General features: G+C 49.0%; 1 protein-coding gene across 1 annotated transcript in view; it reads left to right on the top strand.

Annotated features, from left to right (window-relative positions):
- Positions 1 to 27643, top strand: part of robo2 (roundabout, axon guidance receptor, homolog 2 (Drosophila)) — a 149427-nt gene that overhangs the window by 111300 nt on the left and 10484 nt on the right. Inside the window, exons 4-22 of the mRNA XM_085916553.1 lie at positions 7344 to 7501; positions 7575 to 7695; positions 7759 to 7897; positions 10197 to 10333; positions 11194 to 11205; positions 12749 to 12873; positions 13728 to 13899; positions 15100 to 15305; positions 16135 to 16216; positions 16287 to 16452; positions 16536 to 16702; positions 16997 to 17118; positions 18416 to 18647; positions 21463 to 21587; positions 21775 to 21946; positions 22606 to 22794; positions 23113 to 23139; positions 24938 to 24980; positions 27465 to 27592. Of these exons, the coding sequence (XP_085772679.1) occupies positions 7344 to 7501; positions 7575 to 7695; positions 7759 to 7897; positions 10197 to 10333; positions 11194 to 11205; positions 12749 to 12873; positions 13728 to 13899; positions 15100 to 15305; positions 16135 to 16216; positions 16287 to 16452; positions 16536 to 16702; positions 16997 to 17118; positions 18416 to 18647; positions 21463 to 21587; positions 21775 to 21946; positions 22606 to 22794; positions 23113 to 23139; positions 24938 to 24980; positions 27465 to 27592 (2523 nt within the window). The remainder of the gene's footprint in view (positions 1 to 7343; positions 7502 to 7574; positions 7696 to 7758; positions 7898 to 10196; positions 10334 to 11193; positions 11206 to 12748; positions 12874 to 13727; positions 13900 to 15099; positions 15306 to 16134; positions 16217 to 16286; positions 16453 to 16535; positions 16703 to 16996; positions 17119 to 18415; positions 18648 to 21462; positions 21588 to 21774; positions 21947 to 22605; positions 22795 to 23112; positions 23140 to 24937; positions 24981 to 27464; positions 27593 to 27643) is intronic.

Genomic DNA, 27643 nt, shown 5'->3' on the forward strand with positions numbered 1-27643 from the left:
CGGACAAGTAGGAACATTGGCATGATTCTGTTTGTCTGATGTGCTTTCCACCGTACAACACGGCTAGCCACAGCTCCGCTTTCGCTTGAAATCATAACGCTGCCTTCAAACACTGAATTAAAACCTAACTGAGGTTTACAATCTCAATTTGAAAGACTCATCTGAAACCAAATCAGGGTTAATCTGACTTGAAATATAGAACTTTTTTGTCTTGTTTGTATTATAACCTCATTTGTTGTTTGTTAGCAAGCCCACGCGCTCGCGTTAGCTTACCTTGCTGTGGTTCCGCCTCCGCTTTGAATGAAATCCTCCCGTTAGCGTGTGACATGGAGCTGGTGTAAAGCTAAACAGTATGCAAGCGCAGCGAGCCAGAGAGCCTATTACAGATGCGGCTAACACAATTACTCGCACCGTAACGCAATTAACGCAAATTGGATTGCCAAATAAGCGAGCGAGGCCTGTCACGCCGCCTCCGCCTCCCGAGATGTAGCGGCCTCGGCGGGACGACGCCAGGGCCAGGCGCAGCTGCGATAAATCTCCCACTCGTAAACGGGAGTGAATTTGTTGCGTCGTGGCTGTGTGCTGGCGTGCGTATGTCTGTATGTAAATCGATTGTTTGTGTACGCAAGTGTCATGTGGCAGTGATTCGTCACCAATTTGTCGACAATTTCAATCTCGTAATCACCAGGGTTAGAGTTCATGAAAAGAAAAGGAAAAAAAAAAAACTAAAATGGCATTTTGCATGTTTTGCTTGAATTCGGACAAATAGACTTTCGCAAGGCAAACCTTTGCACAGGAACCCTACCTGTATAATATTAGCTCTCCTCCCAGAGTTCAGATCAATAAAGTGATCAATAAATGTCTCCTCAGGTGATTTAACACATCAAGTTGAATCCAGGCTTCACAGGTCTTCGGGTTGGGCTATAGTGACCTTTGGTGTCTCATGGACTGGTTGAGCGAAGCTTCTCGCCATATGGCCAACGTCTCACCGCTGAGCTACAGTGGAGGTGTTGGATTTGACCCTCTCGGCCGGTATCGATCCGAGGGAAAGATGATCCGAGCGAGGAGCTCGGCAGAGGGCTCAAAAAGCAACCCGTCCCTGCGCATTGCCGCTCGTAAAAAAAAAAAGCCGCAATTGTGTATGATTTACAGCGATGTGAGCTGTTTTTTTTGTCTTTTAAGATTTCCATTTGCTGCCTGTGTCGCGCAGCCGGCTCTGCATCTGCAGCACATGAGCGAGCGCACATGGCTGATGGGTGGGGCTCTGTCACAAACTGCACAAATGCTGCATTTTAATCCTCTTTGTATCTCTACCGCGTGCAAACACATTAGCATTAAAAAAAAAACCATTTTCTTTTTGCTGTTAAAGCAAAAACAAAAAACTACAAATGTTCCTCCAATATGTGTCACGCAGCAAGCTTCAAGTTTGTAGTGGTGGTTCAAAAATGTTATTCCTTCATTCATTTATTTGTTGGGGCTTGGCTCTCAGCCCTTCTTTCCTCTTCGGCCACGGTCACATGATCACGCCGGGAAGTCAGAGAAAGAGGCGCACATCTCCCGCCGAGTGCTTCATTAAAACGCCGACTGACACCTTTTTATAAGCTCCTAACTACTCGCTCGCCCCTTACTGCCAATCCAATTATGGAGCAAAACAATAAAAAAGGGAAAGACGCAGCGCTGTCAAATATAGGCTGCCGCATAATTTAAATTGATAGCGGGAAAGAAAAGGGGCCATTAATGGTTACAAGAAGATTGACGCAGAAGACTACTGCAAGAGCTGCTGCAGGGCTTTGGTGCTCGTGTGTAAAGTGTGCCACTCACCTTATGTACTGTACGTGTGTGTGTGTGTGTGTGTGTGTGTGTGTGTGTGTGTGTGTGTGTGTGTGTGTGTGTGTGTGTGTGTGTGTGTGTGTGTGTGTGTGTGTGTGTGTGTGTGTGTGTGTGTGTGTGTGTGTGTGTGTGTGTAATATCCATTCTGTTAAACAGCACTCCAAGGATTATCCTTCCCCGCGGAAGGTCAATACCTCAATATCATTGGAGTGAACACACTGTACTCGTGCACGCACTGCAAGCTATTTTAGTTTCATAATGTCAAATGTTATTCATCCAAAATACACAAATATGATATAAGTGCATAGTACATGCCACCTGTACTAAATAAATTCCGAGATTTGTTTCTAAATGTGAATGCTTATCTCTTATTCCATGAGCGCATTATTAATTGGAATCCGGTGTTTTTATACACAAACTGAAAATTGGATTCATTCCCCTTCAAATAATCTGAGTTTTCAAAGGCAAAGCAGCGCATTACTAGATAAAGGGCGCGCACTTGACGTTAGCTATTGTATATTGTACGCTTCACGCGCCTGGTTGAGAAAGGCAACCCGAGCTAATATGGTTTTCATTTCCCCTTCTCCGACCCGCGGGTTCACGCAGACGTCATAAATAGAATCTGGGCTCTGGGTTGGAGCTGACTGGTCTGGCGAGTCGACTGTTTCCAAGACGACCGCTTACAAAACATGCTAGCCAGCGCTAATTCAAAGTGACACCCTCCCGAGACCAATGAACCCGAAGGCCACCAAAACTGTATCGCGTTTCCTCGATTGTAGCACTTGAGGGCAAGCGGCATGGCGGCGGGGAGTGAGAGGACGGCGTATGTTCCAAACTCTACACTGATGTCACACTCTACAGAAACTAATGTAGCATCAGAAGCTAGCTAACAGAAGTTGTCAGATTTCCCGTTTGCGCCACAGGGTACCGCTATTTCTTTTGTGGTATGACGCTATCTGGCTAGTGCATATATGAACGGAAACGTTAGCACATTCTCAAATTCAGTGTTAGTTTTTAAACCAAACCCTGCCACAAAATGTTTCACAAATAAATACGATTGTGAATATACCTCCGATTTATTGATGAGGTCATTCTACAGGGAGTCTTCTTTGGCTAACAAGCGAGCTTAGCTTACACTGCCTTCAAATGTAACCTCCAAAAGATAAATTGGTGGTTTCATTTCAGTCTCTTCAGCCTCAAACATTTGCAGGAGTCTTTTGAATTGCATCCTGCCTTCACTCGTAGGTTTACATTTTCGTTTTGCTCGACTTCCTCTCTATCCCCCCCCTAAGTACAGAAGGCACCAGCTCTGTAACAAAATCTGCGCTGCCTTCCCGCCAACACTGGCAGGAAATCAATCCCTTCCCTCCTCTTCCCCCATTTTCCTCCCATCTTCCTCCCGCCTTCTGGCTGTAAAGTGTCCACTCCAGACTTGAGCCTAGCCGTCACGCTGGGCGTCGGGCCTTATCGGAGTGGGCACAAAACCCCGAAGGCGCATTGTTCATCTGTATCGGCCAGCTCGGCATTCGGCGCGCCCAAGGCACGTGCCAAGCCGAAACCCGTGAACCAAATCGCCCCCCCCCCCCCCTTCGAAAAACACACTCGTAAGCGTCAACAAGAAGTGATGATGCGGGCGAACGCATCCTTAACCGTAGCCACAAAGGCTGCGGCGGGCGCGTCATTATTTATTATGCAAATGAGTACCATTTGCGACTCAATTAAGTGATGAGAAAAGCTGTCGCTCGGCGTCTCCCTTTGTTTCCCGTCTTTTTCTTTGCTTTTCAGCACATTACGGTAATGAAGCCATTACTTCTTCAAGGGAATGCTAATGAGTTTTTAGCTAACATTTTAATGAGCTATACATTACCCCAACGCAGGGATTAGGCTGCAGCTTGAGCATTTGCTGCCTGCGAAGGGGAGAGGTCCATTAAGACTTAATTATATTGTTTCTCAGGAGCGACATTAGTTTTTGTTTTTTTGTTGTTTTCTTTCTGGGACGGGCCTGCGTAATCAAAAGCTTCAATTACTACCGCCATCATGAAGACCGATGTCTCGAACCTTTCACACTAAGCGCCATCCGAAAGTTATCGGTTCTCCAAGTACGACCATCACGACAACATTCCGATAAAGTAGGCCAAAAAGTATCAAACTTGATTTTACTGTAATACGCAGATGGTTGTTCCAGTTGGTCAATTATTCCTTTAGCCAATGTGGGCGGAGCCAAGTTTGATGATTACTTGAAGGATTTGCCTTGGGAAAAGCACATGAAAGCCTTGTTGATGGCTGCATGCAGTTTTATTTGTCTTTATTGTCCAAATGGGCAGAATGTGTTGTTTGCCTTTCTCACCATCCGTGTAAACAGAACCTCTCGAGTCTTCCGCCGCCTCTTCGCTTTGACCTTGAGCGAGCATCCTTCTCATCACGCCGCCTTGTCGTGTCTATTGTCTCGCCTCTTTTCCATCAAAGCGAATATTCTCCTCCATCTTCCCTCCGAGGCGTCTCTAAAAGATGCGCATTTCATAGCATCATATCGCCAGCGCCTTTTGAATGTCTCCCCGTCAGCCGTGCGCGTCTTCTCTTTACCGCGTTTGCCGCATCTTATCACTAAAAAAGTGACAGTGTTATTTACGGTCCCCGGGCCGCGATGGAGGAGGATGGCGTCGGGAGATGCTATCGGGGGGCTCGGTGGGCCGCGGTTCATTGAGACGGCATCTGCAGTCAGAGTGATGACTGCAAATGATCCGAGGCGGTTTGCGTGGTGCAATATGGAGCCCTTCGGTCAAGTGTGAAAAGCCCCGTGCGTCTTCTTTTTAATCTGCAAATCATGGCCTTATTTTGTTGCTGCAACGTAGGTACGTGGCAAGCTAGCTAGCTTACTTTGACACAAAGATGTCAGCGAAACTGGGAGTCAAACTTAACTCAGGTTAACCTCAGAATTTAGTGAGGTAGGGGCAAACAGATTGAGCCGCTATTAGCCCCGGACTGCCTTCAGCACGGAGACGGGGTGCGAATAGCGTCAGCGCGCTGGTGTGTTTTGTTTGCTGACATATATACGGGCTGCCTCCTCTCAGGGCGGAATTGAAACCAACGTACATAATAGCACTCTTTGTAAAAACTCCATTCCAATGAAATGATACGGTAGCTCCGAGCTACCTCTTTACAGCCAGTCCAGATATTGTGCGGCTCGCGCCTGATTTTTCCAATCAGAGCAATCCGCTCGGTGCCGCAGTATATCCCCGGGGCTTCCGAGCGGCCCGACCCGGCCGGCCTCTCTTGTTTCTTAGCCTCCTGACCTGGCAAGAGTATCTCGAATAGCACAAAAGGTCTTTTCTGCTGTAAACTGGAAGGCGGGGGGAGCAATAAAAATACACACATGGTGTTCTATTATGGAAAATATACTTCCAAGTCAGGCAAATTTAGTCAATTCTGCATGTTTGTGGAAGGCCACGTCCTGTTCAAATTCAGTTATCTCAAGGACAGGGGTCACCAGTTTGACCAACAAGGCCTGCGACCCCGCTCACTGCCGACATCCTATTTTTTTTTTTTCCACGTTGAAGGTGTCCTCTGTGAATCTGTGCTTGAGGTCCTATCCTGTGACCGAATGGCTTTGTCAGCACTTTTCTTGGTAGGAAGGATGCCTCGGTCGAGGCTGCCCACTCATCTTACTGACGGGCAATGTCATGGCCGCCGTGTGAGTAATGTTAGGTGTGGCACAACTAATAGCTGCATCTCCTCCACATTGTCCATTTTCCCTGGGTTTTCTTGGCGTCCCGATGCTTTTGTATCATCATTTTGTAATGATGCAAACATTGCGTGGGAGTCCAATTTTGGCAGGCAACACCCACCTGCCCCTTGGCCAGCTCCACGGTGTCTCCGGTTCAAGGTGATGTTGCAGAGGAACTGCCTTCTTCAAAGCAACCCACTCCTCTCAGAAAAGAGGCCTAGAAATTGTAAGGCGATTAGCACTTCTCAGATACGGCTCCTGTTTAGCCCGAAGCCCGATCCGCTGATAACGCTTGCCAACACAAGAGGGGGGGTCAATGCAACCAAATATATAAATATTAATAAACCAGGCGGGAGAGTTTGTAGGGGGTGCAGGCTGCTCTCCTCGGACTCAGTGGGAGGCAACGGTGTTGTTGCGATTGTTTCACGGGAACGCAATTATGCTTCATCTAGGTCTGGATGCCTTCAGGGCCACCAAGCGGGAGCGCTGCCAGAATACTTTGTTCTTGGAAAACAAAAGCCAGAGAAAATTTCAGATTAAGGCTTCAAGACGGGGTTAGGGTTTGCCCCTCGGATTTGAATACAATTTGGTTTTCACATCAAAGTTTGTGTTTTCATATTTTCCTTTTCACCAGATGTTGGCTTTACTGCCAAGGCTCGGGTGGATCTGGGTAGATTCGATTAGATTAGATTAGCGTTCAATCATCCACCTAATGTGTGTTTGTGACTCGACTCCCTCGGGTGCCATCAGGACGGAATGGAGGGGAACAATTAAACGCAAACAACATATTGTGTGTGTGGCCATGCTTTTAACCACGGGGGTTCATTCATGGATAAAGCAAACAAAAGTGGAGGAGGGGGCGGGGCAGCATACGGCAAGAGGGGGTCGGGGCTGTGGCTAATTTCCTTCCACGTCCTCCTACCTTCTCTGTGTTTTGCGTGGAGTACCTTCATTTGCATTCCAAGTCCCCTTTTCCAGCCCGGCGTAATTGCCTTGAAAGCTTCCCCTCGCCTCGACCCGCCGGAAATAAATACGAGGCGCGCTTCTCCGCCGAGAGGCTAAAAAGGGCGCGGCCGCCAGTTATCCCCTCTTACAAGCCCTTTGGAATGGACATGAGGACCTGTGGCCGCCCCTTCATCAAGGGACTTCCAACAGGCGTGGACAAGGCACTCTTCATCCATCACAGGCGCAATGGGGGATTCCCCAAGTGGCATTCCAGGGATTAGTGTAGGGGGGGCAGTTGAGAGCAGCGAGACGAGGTCAGGGCGACCCCCCCCCCCCCCCCATGGATTCCTTAAGTCCTTATCTAAACCTTAGTTAGGTTTTCAAATAAGGGATTCGGACAAGGTTTCAATTTAGGGTTTGAAGTCAAGGTTAAGGTTTCAAACCAGAGCTGGGTTGCAAATTAGGGCTTTAAGTGGGGCTGGCCAAGTACCCGATAGCGATAGCAGCTATCGATATTGTCACTGGCATTTTTTTGCCGTCTGTCGGAGGGGGTTGGGGCGCTTGGCGTATGTGCGAGGCCCTCGTTAGCCGGCAGCTCGGGGGCTCTCCGTCTGTGTTTGTTCAGCGCCCTCCGCCGGGACACCCATTAGCTCCAATTAGCTTTCCCGTAGCTCGCCCAGTCCCTGTGAAGTAGAAGCGGCTAATTCAACACTTAAAGGGCTCGGCGAATTCATCAAGTCTTGGATGAGCGATTCATCGATTTTCACGGTCGATTGGTACGAGGAACTCGTCGACTAAGCTAGCCGCATGGCTGAAAATGTTCTTTTCACTTCTTGCCTCGTAGTGCTGCGCGACGACTTCCGGCAGAACCCGACCGACGTGGTGGTGGCGGCGGGCGAGCCGGCCATCTTGGAGTGCGTTCCTCCCCGAGGTCACCCCGAGCCCACCATCTACTGGAAGAAGGACAAAGTGCGCATCGAGGACAAGGACGACAGAGTGACGGTGAGCGCCCGAGCGAGCCCGACCCGCTCCAGGTCCGCCAACTCCAAACTCACGCCTCGTCTTGTTGTCGTAGATCCGCGGAGGCAAGCTGATGATCTCCAACACCAGGAAAAGCGACGCCGGCATGTACATTTGCGTGGGCACCAACATGGTGGGAGAACGGGACAGCGAGACGGCACAAGTCACCGTGTTTGGTAAGATTGATTTCCGCCCGTGGGCTGGAAAACACTGGCGTCTACCTTTTTCTCCGTTGGCAGAACGACCCAGCTTCGTTCGCCGGCCCATCAACCAAGTGGTGTTGGAGGACGAGACGGTGGAGTTCCGCTGCCAGGTGACCGGAGACCCCCAGCCCAACGTTCGCTGGAGGAAAGATGACGTTGACGTCCCTCGTGGGAGGTAAGACCATCTTTTCACCTTCCAAGTTAGATGATCAACCAAGGGCCAGATCCCAATTCATTGATTTGTCCACGGGAAAAGGAATCATGGCTTGACTTTGATACGTCTGAAAACGACACAGAATAGACGCTTTTGCCTTTCGGAGGAGGCAAGCTGGTGCCTCGGCTGAGCAAACAAACAAACGCGGCCGAGAGCCAAACGCATCCCCTGTGCCAGGATACCATCGGAGGACCTTTTCAATTGTTCGCAATTGCATAAGAACCCCGCGGGGAGTTGCAAACAATTAAAACGACAATCTGGCACATGTCAGGGAAAAGATCCATAAATGGGAAATGAAGTTGTCAAGACATAACAGATGCTTTCTTTGAACGGCCCGCTGATCTTATATGTTCCTCAGTGCGTCTCATTACGCGAGGACTATTATGGGAAGGCGGAAAACAAAACGGCGAGGGGGGGGGGGATCGAAACCTCTGAATCATTGTATTCTATTTTCATATATCATCATCATACAGCTCTAGGGTGGGGGACGCTTGCAATCACAATTGGTCGACCACGTTCAAGTTCCTCAATTATGTGCCAACAAAATGTGCCCGGCATTGGTTTTGCGGCAGAGGAGGCGGGGCTAGCCGTGATGGCTCATTTGCATGAGACCGCTCCGCCTCCTCAAAATGGGCTGCGGACCTTTTGGGCTATTTTGATGGCTTCTCAAACATGCCAGTAAAAGAAATAAGAATTCTTTAAAGGCCCGTTTTTTTTTTTTTTTTTTTTTTATCTCAGTAGTACCTTCCACAGACATCGGGGCAGGAAAGTGCTTCTCGGCACTTTCTTCGATTCACTCTGCCAACGATGTGTTGGATGATTGTAGACGCGTGTGTACAGGAAGAGTGAAGTTGGCTGCGCTGTGGTCAGGCATTCCTGCGGTGGTGGAAAAGAGAGTTACGGGCCAACAAAGAGCTACTGTTCCCTTGTTGTTGTCTGCTTCCATGTGGCCACGATGAGCTCGTGGGGGATTCTGATTCCAATTTGAAAGATGATGACACATTTTGGCTTTGAGCTTTAAAAGCAAATCAAGGGCCAATGAGAAAGCCTTCATTTAAGTATTCATTTATCTTGGTCATTTATTTATGTATTCATTATATATTAATTTATTCAATATTTGTTATTTATTTATTACTCATTTATTTTGCCACAGAATAATGAAGAATACATTGCTTTTGAAATTATTAAATCAAACAAAAAAATAATCAAACAAACAAATAAAGGATGGAATCAAAAGCAACTAAACAAAATTGCTTTGTTTTTAAATGGTAAATGTCACACACAAGAAAAAAACAACAACATAAAAAGAAACAATTCCAGAGGTTGGCGGGCGGCTCGGATTGTGCTTTCGGCACGTGTGTGGAGCGTTTCCAGCTCAGGACGAAATGGAGCGTACGCTTGCAAACTGCCGCCAGATGAAATTGTCCAGAGAATCAGCGGCGCTAAACGGCGCTCGCCATCGCTGGGCTTTTCAAAGAATAGCGTCCATCACCTTTTTGAGATCCCTCTAAAGTTGCTCTCTTGCGCCGCGTGACTCGTGAAAACACGCACGCATTATTGATTTTCATGACCTCGTAAAAACACAAAGTGTGTTAGAAATACAGGCAGAAAAAAAAAATCTCAACTCCTTAAGTACCGTTCGGGTCGGTACACTTGACTTTTCTTTTCAAATTCACTTGCATTGTCTGTGTGTGTGTTTTTTTTTCGTAAAGACTTTGCGTGATTGGTGCGTAGCCATCCTCATCTTCCTCGCCATCGTCATCGTCCAGCCTACGCATAAGCACACAATGCTTTTCATTGAGTTGCTTCTGTGAAATGGCCTTCACGTCGCCAATTCTGTTGTTGCGGCGGCGGCAAACGTTTTTCAAGCAAAGCAAAGCCCCCACCACCACCACTTCACCCCACGCTTATCCTGACGACGTCTTTTACAATGCACACATATTTAATTACCGCGGGCCAATTGAAAGCACTTTTGTGTGCTTCCTGCACGCATTCAGTCAAAGCCTGAGCCCCCTCCTCCCCATGCTCGCTTTATGAAGATGCACACCGTGCACTCTCTTGCAAAGAAAAAAAAAAGAACACTCCATGAATATTGAAGACGTTTGCAGGGTTGCGAGCGAACGTCGTTGAATAATTGATCCGCCTCGCAATCTCCATTTGTCAGGATGAGCGGCGGCGGGCAGGAGCTGGACTTTGGTTGTCTTTTTTTTGTTTTTTTTTTGTTTGTCAGACCTGACGCATCATCCGTTTCGCCCGGCAGGTACGAAATCAAGTACGACAAGGACGACTACGTGCTGAGGGTGAGGAAAGCGTCCGTCGCCGACGAAGGCACCTTCAGCTGCGCGGCGGAGAACCGCGTGGGCAAACTGGAGGCCTCCGCCACCCTCACCGTACGAGGTAACGCACACATTCTTCAGGGTGTCCCAAAACCTCTGATGCACTTTATATTATCCAACAATACATCTTTTCAAGGATCACGTCCATTTGTCCCCCGTTAAATAAACGGGGCAAAATCCAAATGTCAAGGTTTGCATCGACCGCTGACACCCGCAAGCCCGCAGAGATGCCGGCAGTCTATGAATCTGTTTAATTATTTACCATCGCGAGGAGCCCCCTCCCTCTTTCGCAATCATCCAGTCGCCAGCCAAGCCATTTTCCAGTTTGCTGGCGCACGCCGCCACTGCCTCACCTGGGGCTTTGCGGGGTTAATAAAAAGGCCCTAACCATCATTTCCCGCCATTGTCGGCACTCTGGCCGCCATTAAACGCCACGCGTCGGAGGTCCCGGCGGGGGAGCGCTTAAAGGCGGCCCGAGGAGGAGGGGAGGGGGGGGGTGCCTACCCGAGAGTTTTTATGTCAGCTTCTGTGCAATCTTGGGGTTTTAAAATTGAAATAACACCTTTGAGATGTTTTGCACCCTTGCCTGGCTTTTTTTGCAAAGCACACGTCGCATTGTAGCGTTCATGATGGTAAACAGAGAAGGTCCAGTGTCTGCCAACAGGGGGCGTTGGACCTCCCAAAACTGGACATTGAAAATTTGCGGGCTTTGTAGATTGGGAGCAAAAACTGGACCTTCCCTGTCTTGCTTGGTTTCATTCATTCTGACTTTGATTTCTTTATTTTTTTGTATGTTTTTCCTATGTGTTTTCTTTCTTTGTGTGTGTGTGTGTGTGTGTGTGTGTGTGTGTGTGTGTGTGTGTGTGTGTGTGTGTGTGTGTGTGTGTGTGTGTGTCCACCCCTCCATTGTCGTGTCTCCAGAAGGCCGTGTGGGTGAGTAAGCAACCATCCTTATTGATTTGATTCCATCCCGCATGCCCTCTTTGCATCCCCGTGCACTTTTTTTGCTTTTCACCAAAATAGGCCACCAATTGCATTTTTATCCAATCACCTCTTAGCACAACACGGAAGGAGGAGATGAACCTCTCTACTCGGGTTTCCTGTCCGACCGATAAATGTCACTTGTCACGAATTAAATATGGGCAACGATCATTTTCTTTGCGGCTAGGGTGACGACAGGATGCCGAGTCTCACGTGTCATTAATGTGTTCCAAATCAAAACAAGATCAGTTTTCAAGCTGCGAAAGGATCATGCGCTGACTTCCATCGACCCATTTCTCTCGCCCAGGCTTTCCTGGCGACCTGCAGAAAGCCTCAAAAACAAGATAGCAACATTTCGAGTTATGTAAATATGAAATCATTCATTGCCAAGCCAGGTCATATCTTTGACGTCAATGGCACTGAATGAGTTAACTTGCGTGGGTACATTTGATGAAGATGGCTTTAAAAAAAAAAATAAAAGAGCGTGAGAAAGGACAAGACGGCCGGTGGCAGTTTTTTTTTTTTGGACGTGTTTATCGATGTGATGCGTGGGATGGCGGAAGGCGAGGGAGGCGGCCGAGTCCCCGCCAGAACGAGATTTAGGAGCTCAGTATCAGTCGCCGGCTTTGAGATATCCAAGCCGAGCAAGGCCAAGCGAGAAGGCTGTAAATCTGCCGCCATCTGTACCCTTCCCAACTGCACAAATGCAACACACACCCACGGAGGGAGGGAGGGAGGGAGGGACGGACGGAGGGATTACACGGAAAAAGCCGCCAAATGGGAGCGACTTTGGCCTCGCTGGAACGAGCTGCCTTGTCAAACTTGAGAAATGATTAAAAAAAAAAGAAGCGGGGCGCGCCATGTTGCCGTGTAGCAATCGTCGGCTAAATCGTAGCATGCTAGCGGACACTGAAAAAAGTCATAGCTGTTTTGTCACGCTCAAGTCTTATGAGGTCCGATCACAAAAGTCAATCAGTTCCAATTTGAATGCTAACATCCTTAGCATCGGTAGGAGCGTTTCCCGAGAAAAGCGCACAAGCCGTCAAGATGCTGAGCCGCAGCGTGTTTGTTTGCAGGCTCCAGAGAGAAGCCGTTAGTAAGCTAGCTCGTCTCCCATCTGGTGTTTATTATCGAACCGCCTCTGTCAAGTTGTCAACGGCGCGACGTCTCACTCGGGTGCTCGACCGGCAGCGCGTTACCGCTCTATCGACCGCGCCGGCTTTTTGCCGTTCCATTTCAAAGTTTGACACTTGACTCGTCGGACGTGAGGTGCGGCAAACATTTGCCTCCGACTCCCATTTCGGGTAAAAATGGTAGCACCTGACCTGTGTAGCGATTGCTGTGATTGTCAGTGTGACTGCCATTCATTCTTTGGATGAATGGCCAGCCTGGTTGCCATGGCGATGAGGGTTGTGGAGTTCAAGGCAAAAGCAGCTATCAGGCTGTGTGGATTTTGGTTGGGCGTGCCGATGTTTGACGTCATCTGTCATTTCAGCTCCCCCGCAGTTCGTCATCCGTCCGCGGGACCAGATCGTGGCCCAGGGACGAAGCGCCGCCTTTCCGTGCGAGACCAAAGGCAACCCGCAGCCTGTCGTGTTCTGGCAGAAGGAAGGAAGTCAGGTAGGAGCGTGCGACTTCCCGAAGTTGTAAACGCTATGCTCGTTGTCGTCTTTATTGCCCGCGTGCAGTCGTTTGTGGATCGGTTGCCTGATCAAATTCCACGCCTTTTTGACTTTCTATCCCCGCGCGAAGAAATCCACAGAGCTTGCTCAATCTGCCATCAGCATCTTGATGCTCCCGATGCACCGGCGGAGGAAAGCCCGGGCGGCGCGCTAATCGCTTTTCCCTGTGACCCGGCGCACCGATAAGAAGGATCCCGTCTCTCTCTAGAGCGGTTAAGCCATTCAAATACCTGCGAGTCGTCGCAACACTCGACAACAGCGCCAATTAGGAGCCGGTCGGGACTTGTCGATGAAGCCCGCTGATATGATTCAGCCGCGGTTTCAAACAAACGCAGATTCACACGCCGAAGGCCATCAAAGTCCTCCGTAGAAGAGGGGCACGTCATCGGCGTGACGTTTAGCGCTAAACCGCCGGCAAATGAACATGTTTTGGCGAGTGTCTGGCTGTTGAACGGAGGCGGACGGGTTCCGCAGAGGTGCGACGCTAATTATTTACAACCCAACTCGGCGTCGTTAATTGGACTAAGTGACGGAAAACGATGTTTCTTTGCCGCCTTTTTCCCTCTCGAGGAGTGTTAAACTAATTTGTTAAATTCATCGTTTGTTGCTTTCAAGCAGTTTGCCGTCATTAATTCTAATGTGTTTGCTCTCCAGCGGCGAAGAGCCAAGACTTTTTTTCTTCCCCTTCCTTGCGTAGATCAGTTCTTAGGTGTCTTGATAAGATTTCTCTCGGTGGTGTTAGCAAGCGGGCTAGCGTGCGTCTAATTGGGCCGTTGATTCTTCTCGTCGCAGAATTTGATGTTCCCCAACCAGCCGCAGCAGCCCAACGGCCGCTTCTCGGTGTCGCCCAGCGGCGCCCTCACCATCGCCTCGGTGCAGCGGGCCGACGCCGGCTACTACATCTGCCAGGCGCTGACCGTGGCCGGCAGCATCCTGGCCAAGGCGCAGTTGGAGGTCACCGACGGTAAAAACCCATTTTCCTTTCCAATGGCACTCCTAGCAACTTTCCAAATCAAATCAAACAGATGAACAAATGATGACTCTTGGCTGGGTGACCATTTCTTGCCAGGCAGAATTTGTTTTGTTCTTTGACAATGGAGGTGAGAACAAACTACAAGGTCTGTCAATTCCCCACTAAATCACCGTCCTTGAGTTCAAGTTGAGCCCGTCGGTTGCTTGAGAGACTCTGTGATTGAGTGACTGCAATAGTGAGGGAGACGACCCCCTCCCGTCCCCTCCCCTCCCCTCCTCCCCCATCTGGCCAGGAAGTTGGAATGAACATACGAGGTGACACGGTACGAGGGGGCTATAAAGGTGGGAGGGAGGTCAGGGCTGCGCCTTGTGTAGCCGCGGCGGCCGCTACGTGATTTACTGACGACGTGTCAGCCGGGGTCAAGGAGATCGGTAATGAGAAATTCCTGATCCGGAAATCCAAGGCCCCTCGGCCCGCTCTCCCGCCGTCGTTCTCGCACATCCATCAGGCTCGGAATGCGGCCCGCGTTCCCACAACGCACGGGCGCATCCTCAACCGGGCCTTGGTGGTCAAGGCCGAGAGGGAGGCTCTGGAAAAGAAGCAGCTGCGCCTGCCTCGCCTCCTTTTTTTGATTTACATGGTGGAGCCACAGCTTCATTTGAAATCCCCCAAAACAAAAATAAATCACCACGTCAATTCTGCCCTTCGTGTAAAAAGGGAAGGCTGCGATAACGTGTTGAAAGGTTACAGAGGTAGTTGACTGGCTAATTACCCCCCCCCCCCCGCAGGTCTGGTGTCATTAATCCATAGCGTCTAATTAATGTGGCTTCTGTGATTCGCCGAGGGGGGGGCGCGCCATTATTCAGCTGCAATGCGCCGCAGTTAATTCCTGAGTTCACATTTTGATGTCCTCTCTGTCATAGAAAGAAGCCCCGCCCCTGCCCCGCCCCCCTCAGAAATACTCTTTTGAGCACAAACGCTTCATTACCTGAGGAAGTTGCCTGTAGAGCATTGGTGTCAAACTCAAGGCCTGGGGGCCAGATACGGCCCCCCACATCTTTTTATATGGTCTGCGAAAACAAATCAACTGAAATGAAAGAAATGAAAGTGCTGGAATCATGTTATAATTGTTAAGCACCAATAACAGAAGGTCCAAAAGGTCTCTTCATCTTGCCGTTTGTGGTTCGGCAGTCCTGTCGGACAGACCGCCGCCCGTCATCCGTCAGGGGCCTTCCAACCAGACGTTGGGGATGGACGGCGTGGCCCTGCTGAAGTGCCAGGCGTCGGGGGACCCCATCCCTTCGGTCAGCTGGCTCAAGGACGGCATCAGTCTGCTGGGGAAAGACCCTCGCATGTCCCTGCAGGAACTGGGCAGCTTGCAGATCACCAACCTCAAGGTAAGAAAAAAAAAAAAAAAAAGTTGCTTTGACTTGTGGCAGGCATTTCGATCAAGTTGATTGACAGGAGGAGATGAATAGGCTGCATTGATTTTTGCTCTTAATAGTTTGATGGAGCAACACTTGGATGGTCTCCAGCTGGAGGATACGCTGCACACACATGCAGACTTTTAGAGTAGATTAAATCGAAAGCGCCCTCATCTTCCTTTCCACACTCCGAGGCCTCGGCGGAATATCGATTACGCTTGACACAACACACAAGCAAAAACAAAGGAAGGACGGACCGAGGGACGGGCCAGCTGTCGTCGCTCCCGGGGGCCGGTGCGGCCCGCCCGGCATGCCCTAAGTGAATTAGCTTTGTTGTGGTCGGCGGGAGGGACGGCGATGAAACCGAGAGAAGGAAGCCCGAATGGTGATGGAAGGGTGCTGAGTAGGAAATGAAATTCATTAGGAAATTAGCGTCAGCGCCGGGAAGGCATAGCCCGCTCGTAAAAGTCGCCGCCAGCGCTTTTACGGCCCTGGAACGCCAGTGATTTTTTTTTTTTCTTCTCTGTGTGTGTGTTTCTGACAAGTGGTCCAGTTCACATTGGTGTTGCATGAGGTTAGTTTTCACCCTTGATGACTTTTAGGACGTCAAATTTCACTGAACACAATGACAGGTGAGGCTACCGCAGTGGTAGCGCCCTCTGTTGTCGAAGGGGACTCAAGTGTTTTCTTTTGCTGTGGCTGGTATCGACAGCCTTCGCGTGTCCTCGATACATTTAAATTTCGCCCGCAACCTACTGATAGTTGTCCAGCCTTAATTTTTTGGTGTGTTTTTCTGTTAAAGCTATCCGACTCGGGGATCTACACATGCGTAGCCACCAGCTCCAGCGGGGAGACGTCATGGAGCGCTTTTCTTGAGGTCAAAGGTACGTACATGGTGGCGCTTTTCAATTTGCTACGTTATTTTTTATTATTTTCCGTTCTCACGTTGTGCAGAAGCCGGCGGCGTATCTCTCCCAAAGCCCCACGGCGACGACGAGCTCCCGGGCCCGCCCTCCAAGCCGCAGGTGACCGACGTCACCAAGAGCAGCGTGTCGCTATCCTGGCAGGCCGGGCTGGTCGGCGCGTCGCCCGTCAGCTCCTTTGTCATCGAGGCCTTCAGGTTTGAAATTTCAACCGGGTTGGTTCGCTGGCCGTCAATTCCGATTGTATTTTTATTGTTACTTTGAACTTTGCCCCTCGCAGCCAGTCGGTGAGCAACAGCTGGCAAACGGTGGCCGATCACGTGAAGACCACCCAGTTCACCGTCAAGGCTCTGCGGCCCAACACCATCTACCTGTTCATGGTCCGGGCGGTCAACAACCACGGCGTGAGCGACCCGAGTCCCATGTCCGAGCCTGTCAGAACGCAAGGTAGGCCGTCATCTTTGCGTTGAAATACGGCAGAAGGTTTCCAGAGGTCAAATGGGTCCATCTCAGCCCGGCCTCATTACTGCCTACACTTAAGCAATTACGAGAAGTGAGCATGTCTGCTCTCGGAACGGCTTAAGTGAGTTACTGTCGTCCCCGCTACGTTAATGAATATAACGGGCAGAAAGGACCTCCTACCGCCTCGTTGGAGATTTTATTACAGTTGATGATGATCAGCCTTTTGGCTAAATAGCATCAAGGCGGGCGCTTCATAAAAAGATCTCTGTGCTCTTGCAGACATCAGTCCTCCGGCTCAAGGTGTGGACCACCGACACGTGCAGAAAGAGCTGGGCGAGGTCATCGTCCGCTTGCACAACCCTGTGGTGTTGAGTCCTACGGCCATCCAGGTCACCTGGACGGTGAGTGCAAAAAAAAAAAACCACACACACACACATTGGTGGTAATTGACATCTACAGCAGAAGCAGCTCCAAGTAAGTAGAACCACGTGGTCGTTGATCCGTCTTGTTTTGATTCTGCGAGCCGCATTTTCAATTTGACAGAAATGAATGTTTATGGTAATAAAGTGTTTAGCAAACAGTATTTTTCCTGCTATGATGTGACGCATTTATCTTGCTTTCTTTGGCCGTATGTGCAAACGCTTACATTTCACAGCATCAGCGCATTCTGCCGCATGTGACAAATCACCAAGCAGCCACAAACTCATCTAACCTGATTTTTTTTTTTTTCTTTCGTATAAATCACTCAGGTCTTCACGCACACACACGCACGCATCTATTATGAAGAAGAGGGGGGGGGCGCTTGTTTCCATTTCCAAAGGCGCACCACATTAGCAGTTTTCCCGCTGACATGTTTATTTACCCGAGTAATAAGTATCACCTCGGGACTCGCCGAGCTAATTTAAGACGAAGGCTTTTTTCAAAAAAATATTATTATTTTACGACGACAACGTCCAATCAACGCAAAAAGCGACTACCCTCATCAATCACCAGCGCCTTCTGTAAACAGCCCGAACCTCCGCTCCGAGATCTTTTATATTCCCAAATCATTTCTTTAATAAGTCAGCCGATGCCATTTCACTGATTTACTCTGGCGGGGGGGGAGAAAAAAAAAGCATCTGTTTAATATGTCGTTTGGAAAGCTGGGCTTTTGCTTGTACTGTTAACAAGCCATTACGATGAATGATGCGACTATTGCGATCTTTTGCTTAGTGGGGGCTTCTTGTCTTTATTTAATGGCACGCATTTGGGAGGTGCTGGCTGGTATTTAGAATACACGCTGACGTCTTTCAAGGTGGTAACTCGTAAGGCGGGCGACGCCCGTTAATGTCGGAGCGTTCATTAAGCTAAACGTGGACGTTGCCGGTGATAAAAGTGACCATTAAATTAGTAACGGCCTCTAAAGTGTCATGGAAGCAATATGAGGGAGTACATGGCCTAAAAGGAAAAAAACTGTCATTTTTAATAGGGCCACTTTCTAAGGACATATTTAAAATAGTTGTCTTAAAGGGGAACTCAAGTCAAAAATTGTCTTTCCAAAAATGTGTTCTATCTTCCCCCACTCGTCTAATCGTAACATTTGGATTCATTTTTCATGGAATATGAACTAAGCAGAGGCTTGTTGACGACATTTCCCGTCAATGGCATTCAATGGTTTTTTTGGGGGGTTTTTTACCAACCTCTGATGGGCTTTTTCAGGTGGATCGCCTGTCGCAGTTCATCCAGGGCTACAGAGTTCTGTACAGGCAGACGTCAGGGCTGCCCTCGCCGGGACACTGGCAGACGCAGGAAGTGAAGGTGCCGTCGGAGCGCGGCGCCCTCCTGTCGTCCCTGAAGAAGGGCATCGTGTACGAGATCAAAGCACGGCCTTACTTCAACGACTTCCAAGGCACGGACAGCGAATCCAAGACGGCGCGGACCACCGAGGAAGGTACGATGTCTCGCCACGCCAAGGCTGACTCGTGAGGGCCCGAGGCCGCCGTTTGTCATATCGCTCGGATACCGAGACGAAATGCTGCTTTTTTTTTGCCCGGCGACTTGTTTACGTGTGTGTGCGGGGCGTTTGCATCCTGACCGCTAATCCATCACCCCGGCGGGTGTCGGCATGAGGTGCCATTGGAGCCGTGCGAAGATGGCGGCGGGCGCGTTTGATTCGGACAAGCTCTGACAAGGTTGCAGAGCGGTGTGGCGCACAAAAAAACAAGTCTGTGCACGGCCGAAGTTACTCTCATGACCCGGGCCGGGAATTGCTTTGCGGAAATAATCTTTATATTCAGCGGAGCATAAAGCTACCAGACTATCGGGATTCAAACTACAAAATTAAAATAATATTAACTGTGGCATATTATGATGCTGGACTTGGTAGAAAGTAAAGTAGGAAACATTAAAACCAATGTTATTGAAGTTAAAGAACCCAGTTTTCCGCAGCCCAAATGAGTTTGGAGCAAAGTTTTTTTTTTTTTTGCTGAAGCCGAGTATCTCCTCGGGGAACAACTTGCTGTCACCCCCTTGAGATACATTGCAGTATTTCCGGACTTCACTGTCTTCATCGGTGTGGCGTAATGTCCCGAGTGCACGGGAGTTTCCCCCAACACGCTCACACTTCTAATTGCACCGTTGCAGAATCAGTCATCGGTGCTCCCGGCCGTCAATTAGTCTGCGCTCACTTTGGCTGCAGGTCTCATCTTGTACCTGGTCTGCTTTTGGTGTTGGCACATCTGTACCATTCTGACTTCTAGGATCCAACGTTATGTTTGAGGTTCTTCAACAGTACCTCAGGCCTGCTTTGACACGTCGACGGTATCACAAACGACGCGATCGATGATGATGGCTTTAATCTTATGACTGTACAATTCGTGCCCGGGGTGCTCGTTGTCTCCTTTATGAGTGAAATATTTCTCGTAGTTGTATTTATCCCCACGATGATTCACAAAAAGCTGTTGAGAGAAGTGACGGCATGAATCACGACAACTGCCTGTGCATTGCGCAATGTGTCCATAAAAAGAAGAAGATTAAATGAAAATGCTTCCAATTTAACTCGTTTAATGCTAGTTAAAATAGATCTTTGACGGCTATACCCGTCATTGTCAGTGAATGAGTTCAAGATGAAATACAACTGAACTGTGTTTAAGCGGTGATTTTGCACCCACCTACCACGAGAGGGAGCCCACCCACCCAACACACACTTCTGTTTATTGCACGGCTGCAGCCGATATGTCAATAAAATGGCCGCCATCCTGGGGGAATTTTCGGAAAAAACGACTCGTTAACTGGAACCCGATTGGGAGAGGATAAGGTCGAGGAGCTTTGTTGAGGAATGAGGAAGTTGGGCCGTTATAAGTGGCCTTCAAATGATAGAGCAAACTCCCGGGACAGACGTGACGGTCGTTGCGGTGACGAAGGCCATCTCGCCTCGGCGCACGGCGGCTCGCCTCGTGTGTTGTTCACATCCCGTCAGGGTGACAGGTCCATTTGTTCCCCGCCCTTGCTCCGAGAGAGCGTATCTCCACTCGCAGCGATGGAAGTGTCGTCAGAGACCGAGAAAACACGCCGGGCAGCCTCCCCCGAGGGTTCTTCTTTGCGTCCCAGCTATGACCGGCGCAGATAACGCTTCCCGCTTCAGCTTCTATCTGCATCTCGGAGCGATTGAGCGCTTTCTATTTCTGTCCTGAAAGCCCCCACCCTCACCCCACTCTCACCGCCGCCGAGCCTGTTCGGAGCCGATAGTCCGTCCGAGCCCCTCTGAGACAGCGGGAAGATGGATGGAGAAGTCAAGTTTTGGGAGTGATTAAAATTTAGCGCTGACCGTTAGCCGGCACCTTTACAGATTTCCCTCGGAGTCCATTTGGACGGGTCGTTATTGGTTGTGTTGTTCCGTAAAGATAGAAGTCGTGGCTGGACGTGGTGTCCGATTCTTATTTCCCAAGATGGTCTCCGGAAAAGCAAAAAACGCTTTGTCACCACCTGTTTGTCGAGGACAAATAATATCGACCTAGGCCTTATCAGTCTCATAGCTTCCATTTGTGCTCATTAGAACTGAACTGACTCAGAAATAATATATTATTTTTCTATCCCGCAAGTCATCTTGACAAAGTGACGCAGCCCGATCGTCCGATGAGCAATCGTAGCCGACTCCCGTAAGATTTGTTTGTATTTCTTCATTATCCGGCACGTCGGCGTTGGCGCCGACATGAGAGACAGGAGGTCACATTTGCGCCCGCCATACATCACGCGGCTAATGGCTCTATTAGCGCCCCTCTGAGGGTGGGCTCTAATGAAAAATGGGAATTGTTTAGCACAAATATGCATGATAATAAGCCGCTAAATCATTCTTAGCATTGACTTTGAAGGACATTGGCTGCGGCGCCGCGGCGAGTCACCTGGATTTAAAGGCCGTTTGATCAGATTCTCCTTGGCTGGATTGTTTCTAATCTGCTGGAGGTGGCGACTTCATAAGGGGGCCCATTCATCTTGGGAACCCACGGCCAGTGGCGCTGAGGGATGAGCCCAGATTTACTGGGTGACAAGTGCCATTTTGGATGGAGGCGAGGTGAGCCGGAGCCGGCGCTCCAGTAATTGACCTGTCAGTAGTCGGAGCTCTGCTTCCGCCCCGCTGCGGAAATGAGAAAACATTTTGAAGACTGTTTTGTCGACGTACAAGGACCGAGTGGCGCCAATAGTGAGGCATGGTTCTCATTTCTGACTGTGAGCACTTCCTAACGCTTGTATCCCATTTGTGTTCACAGCCCCCAGCGCGCCACCTCAGCAGGTTACCGTCCTCACCGTGGGAAACCAAAACAGCACTTCGATCAGTATCTCCTGGGACCCCCCTCCGCCCGACCATCAGAATGGTATCATCCAAGAGTACAAGGTCAGTCCAAAAACAAGACTATGTCGGAAATCACTGATATCACACGGATGCCAGGTTAGCTGAGCTTGTTAGCTATGTCCTCGTTAGCTTACAACGTGGACTTCTGATGTCTGTTTTGAGTGAGCCAGTTTGAAATTCTCTCAACTCTCTTGATTGACTTCCGTCCATTTGTGTCTCTTGGGTCCAGATCTGGTGCCTCGCGAACGAGACGCGCTTCCACGTCAACAAGACGGTGGACGCCGCCATTCGCTCGGTGGTGGTGGGCGGGTTGCAGGTGGGCGTGGTGTACCGGGTGGAAGTGGCCGCCAGCACCAGCGCGGGGGTCGGAGTCAAGAGTGAGCCCCAGTCCATCATTATCGGTAAGGACATTTTAGCTGTACCTAATGGAGTGTCCATTGGGCTTCCCCCCCTCCCCCTCCGTTATTATGATCCCAAACTCTGAGTGTAGTTGGCCTTATTTCCCCAGCGTGACTCCCTAAGAACACAGCCCGACTCTGTTGGCGGCATCAAAAGTGTGAAGCGCTGGAACACGCCGGCCATCGATCCGTGTGTCCGCTCGCTAGCTTTGGCTCGCCGTCGCTATGTTTTAGCAGCCTCCGAGTGAATTAAAGGCCCCGGCTTGGCAAACAAGCCGCTCACCTGGGGATTTTTCTTATAAGCTTTGTCTTTGCGCTGTTTTTTTTTTCACCGGCATTATATTGCACTGGCGACTCGGTGTCACGCTCCGTCGGTCGATATCGTTCACAGAAAATCATTGCACGTTGTCTGAGGTTAATCAATGTTCTGACTCCCATTTCCACACAACTGGATTACTTCTGCACCTGTCTGTGGTTGCTTCTCTTCAGTTAGAAGGTGCGACAAACCGGGCTTCCGAGATGATGCTAGGCTTGCGCGCTAAATTTAGGCTGAGTTTCAAGCTAGCACCAGGGTTAGCTAGCCCGCGTCACGTTTCGGTTCGGGATTGGAAATGGAGCCATGGTTTTAAAGTTGGTGCGGCGTCTGTCTGTCTGTCTGGCAGGCAAGGCCTCCCAGGACGTGATCATCCACGGCAACCGCAACAACAGCATCACGGAGCAGATCACCGACGTGGTCAAGCAGCCCGCCTTCATCGCCGGCATCGGGGGCGCCTGCTGGGTCATCCTCATGGGCTTCAGCATCTGGCTCTACTGGCGCAGGAAGAAGAGGAAGGGCCTGAGCAACTATGCAGGTCGGCATCCCTCAATCAAGGGAAGCTTTGCGGTGGAACGTTGATAGGCGCCATGGCGGCTTGTGTGACGCACTTCATTTGTGCCATTTTGTGTTTTCTTCACTTTTGCTTTGGTGTGACCTCTGTGGTTGTTTTCCTCGCCTCCAGCTGGGCGTTCATCTTAAGTTTAAGGGCACCTTCTTTGGTCCTAAGCAGTCGATAGCAATGGAAAATTTCAATCAACAGCAAACACAGCCCCTCCCCACCCCCACCTGAGCCAAAGCGGCGCTTCCCTCTTCAGGCTTTAACACGCAACCTCTCTGTCTTCTTGTTTTGCAGTTCAGTCCTTCACCTTCACCCCTGCAGGTACTGTTCATTTGTCCCGTCTCATCACCCCCAAAAACGTCTTGTGCTAATGGCTAATGTTAATCGGACGGATTATAAAGCAGGAATGGGCGAGCAAGACCCACCGAGTCCCGTCGTACAATATTATCCATGTTTTCCCTCCATATTTGTTGGTTACAAGACCTCCATTCGTGGTGTTTTATTAACTCATTCACTCCCATTGACGGCTATAAATGTCAAATGTCCATTGGGCTGGCAGTGAATGATTTAATTGTATTTAATGTCAGTATGTAAATGCGTCTGTGTGGTTAGGTTAAACGAGGAAGTGAAACAATCTCCAGCTTTGAATGACTTTTTCCATCCCGTTCGTCTGGTTTTAAGTCAATTGTGGCCCTTAAACAAAAGTTTGCCCACGTCTTCTTTCCAAATATTGGCTGTGACCCAAAAGTCTTTCTTACATGTTTGCATTCTCTTTGTTTGTGTGTATGTGTTTGAATTGCAGCCAGTGGTGTGTGTTAAAAAAAAAAAAAAAATCCTCTAGAGCACAGTGACAACAAAAAAAACGCAAGCTTGCAGGCTTAGCGTTATTTGTTAGTGTTTATTTGATTTTTGATTTTTTTTTTCCTCGCCCATATTTACAGTCCCCCAAAAAATTTTCTTACGATTTTAACTGTTGAACATTTTGGAAATGTCATTGGTGATATCCAAATCTCTTTTGCTCCAATAGAAACTGCAAAGAAAGATAAAACGTAGGAGGGGGGGCAGGGGCAGGGGCTCAGGGTGATTTTTCCAACATTAGTGTGAAGAGCGACTCTGCTCTTGCCTGTATTGACAAGAAGGTGATGTATGTGTCACGTCTGGGCCTCCTAAAGCTGTCAGCTCCAGAGAAGTCAAATCAGCAGCCCGCGAGATGTGATGGCATTTTTTTTTTAGACGCTGATCATGTCCTGCCTGCCTGCCTGCCTGCCTGCCTGCCTGCCTGCATTTAGTGCTGATTAAAAAAAGATTCATCTGCATTCCGAGCGCCATCGGGCGCTTCTGTGAGGTGGCGGCGGCGACAGAGGTTGCAAACGTCACGCCGGTCCCGCTTCAAAGTGTTTTTTGGAGCCTGTCAACTTGAGAGGCCGCCCTAAAAAAAAATAATAATTGGGGCTGCAAATTCAGGCTAGCCGCTCAAGGTTAGGGATGCTTAGAAAGTGTTTGCCACTCATGTCGGTAGGGTTTCTCGTAGTAGGGTTTCAAGCTTGTGGGGTTCTCAGGGTTTCCAGAAAGGATTAGGCTTTTAAAATCCAAGATACAATATCAAGTTTGGCTTTCTGGTGGTAGTTAAGAGTTCAAGACGAGGTTAGGCTTTCATTTTGGTCTGTCATTTGGGGCTTTGTGGTTTCAAAGTCAGAGGTAGGGTTTCAAAAATGATATTTAGGCTTTGAAGTGAGAGTTAAGGTTTGAAATGGATACGTCCACACGCGTGGACGCTGTTGCCAGATGAAAGGCTGCCAATGTTGTTATCTGCATCAGGCACATTCAGACACTTTGATGAACGATCCCGCTGCCTTTTTTTAATCATTTTTTTTCCAGATTTAATCACGCACCTGATGAGAAGAAGCTCGCAGCAAAAATAAGACAAAATGAGTTTTGCTTGCCGTGTCCTTGAGCAACACCTAACGTCTCCGACATATGCAAAGCGATAACATGTCACACTCATTATTGGCCTTTTTTTTTGTTTTTTTTGTTTTTTTTTTTCCCCTGACTAAATGCAATCATGGAAATTTAATATGTCGCCACTTTTGCTTTGTCTTTTTTTTTTCTCCTGCTGCAGTCACGTTCCAGAGAGTCGGCGGCGGCCTGATGAGCAACGGGAGGTGAGTCAAAAAAGCATTTCAAATGTGTGTGTATAAAATAGATTTGAACTCATTCAGTGTCATTGACGATGATAGACGTCATATATATTAAATGCACAAAAATGCACAAATCAGCGGGTCACACCACTTGTGCCTTCCACCACACATCAAAACAGGAAGTTGCGTTCTTTATGACTCCATTTGCCAAAGCTACGCACATTGTGATGCATCACGACCCAGCAGATGTTTGTGCTCCTCTCGGCTCCTAAAAAGCTGCACATTATACGGAAATATACATTCGGGCCGCATCCCGTGCGTGCGTTCATGCATCGCTAGATGAACTCATCAATCTCCTCGGCGGATTTAAGCGAAACAATTTAAGCAGAGAGGGCTTTTATTTTGTCATTTATCTTTGCGGGCGAAGCCAGGAGCCCTCCCGAGTGATAAATTTGCCTGTCACCTCGCGTGGGCGGCCGGGATCTGAGCACGTGTAATAATGTAAAAATAATTACCCAGGAGAAAGGTGCGTGCGTGTGTGTGAGTGTGTGCGTGCGCTTTCCGAGCCCACCCCCAAGTGCAGACTGCTCCATCCGGCTGAAAGGTCTTGAAAGAGCATCTTGGTGACATCATTCATGTGTGTGCTTATTTGTGTTCTGTACTGTAAAAACAGTCGGGGCAAAAATAAGCCAACAAAACGGATCAACATGTCCTTTTAACCTATTTTTATTTCTAGATTTTTTCATATAAATATATGTAAATATACTAAATATTATATATATTTATATTTATTTATATATTTTGATTATATATATATTTCTATATTATATAAACAAACCTTTGCAAGAAAGACAAAGTTGGCAATATTTGGTTGGCATGGATTCCATCTTGTTGTGTGTCCCAAGTTGTTCTCTCAAGAGCACTTTTGATTTGCACGCCGGCATAGAAAATTGAAACGCCCGTTATATCGGAAGTTAGCCAAGCGTGGGCGACGCCTCTAGGAGCTCGCCAATCCGCTTGTCAAATTCCAGATGTTGCAGCTTGCCCATCTGCTCCCCAAATAAGAACATGCAGCATTTTCATAGCGTGACCAAGGTTGGGGTATTTTTTCTTCTTAAATGAGATGATCATAAATCCATTCCAGCTTTCTCATTGGCTGCTGCCAAATCACCATGAGTGAACAATTAGGCCCAATCAATCATAGAATAAATGGTTTGTGGAAGATGAATAGTCAGCAGATTGGTAGATTTGCTTCCCGCTTGAAATTGATCAAAGACGACTCGGACTAATTCCTCACCGGCTAATATCTGCTCTGATCAATATTTCAGCAGTGAAGATTCACTTCCACGAGCGGCCAACTCGGGCCGCTCGACATTGTTGCTACGGCAATTGGCAATTTTTGAAGGCCAAAGGGATGTTTTACGCTGGCTCACGTCAATTTTTTTAATCCGCCACCCATCGGGCCCGTCGGCCGAGACCATAAACACCTGATGAATGAACTTTCCTTCCGTTTGGCATATTTACGGCGCGCTTTTTGTCAGTCCAACGCGACACCGATGAGATTTGATCCGCCAAGGTTGCCATCCATCTTGGGTCAGGCGGGGGATTAAAAGTTAGGTGTCAACTTTTCATTGGATGTATGACCGCCCCCTCGCCGTGAGCAGCCCATTCGCCGCCGTCCGCACTGACACGCTGTGTGTGTGTGTGTGTGTGTGTGTGTGTGTGTGTGTATCACAAATATCCCCAGAAGAAATCAGTCTTATTCTAATTATCCCGAGCAGGAGTGCGGCGGTGTGACGGATGCAAGGACGACGCAGCCATTCAGCTGTCAGGCGCTCGTCTTTCAAACTCACCGCTGGGCTGGCGGGGGAGGGCGACACACACACACACACACACACACACACACATGCAGTAGGACAAGACAGATTTATTTATTTGTGTATATTTTTTTATTAATTTATTTATTTGCTTATTTATTTGTGTATTCTTTTTTTTATTATGATTTATTTATTTACAAGGCTTTTCGTGCACGAGGGCCCATCAATAAAAAGTGCGAGTGTCGTTGACTGTAAAGATTTGGAGCTGTCTGGACATTAAATGCAGTCAAAAAGAAAAAAGCTGGTCATAAAAGCAAATGTGTGAATTAGCGCATTCTCGCGTGACAAAAACTCAGCGGGAGAAGCGATGGAGATGAAGCCACGCTTTTTGCCAAACGGAATTGCGACTTTGTGGCGGGGAGAAATATATTGGCGGATTTCTCACGGTTCTTCAGAGGCTCGCCGTCTGCTTATCTCGCACCGCCACCTGGCAACTCTCTCACATGTGTTGCATTTCGACTTTGGATGCCGACTGCTGCCGGGCGTTTGTTCTTCACGCCTGAAACCGCGTGGGCGGGGGGGGGGGGAGCAGGTCCGAGGTTTTAAGGGTTAAGGTTGGGCTCGGTATTAAATGAGGCTTAGGCCACTCATTAGACGACGAGCTGCTTTCTCATTTTGTTTTTCTTCCCAGTCGGCCGGGCTTACTGAACGCCAGCGACCCGGGCTACCCCTGGTTGGCCGACTCCTGGCCCGCCACCAGCTTGCCTGTCAACAGCGGCTCCGGGGGACCCAATGATCTGGCCAACTATGGCCGCGGAGGTGAGCCGGGGGAGATCTCCTCGCCGCTTTTACCCATATCATGTCCGCTCG

The sequence above is a fragment of the Syngnathus leptorhynchus genome, chromosome 7 (genome assembly GCF_054491065.1).
Source record: "Syngnathus leptorhynchus isolate UIUO chromosome 7, UIUO_Slep, whole genome shotgun sequence".
Classification (NCBI taxonomy): domain Eukaryota; kingdom Metazoa; phylum Chordata; class Actinopteri; order Syngnathiformes; family Syngnathidae; genus Syngnathus; species Syngnathus leptorhynchus.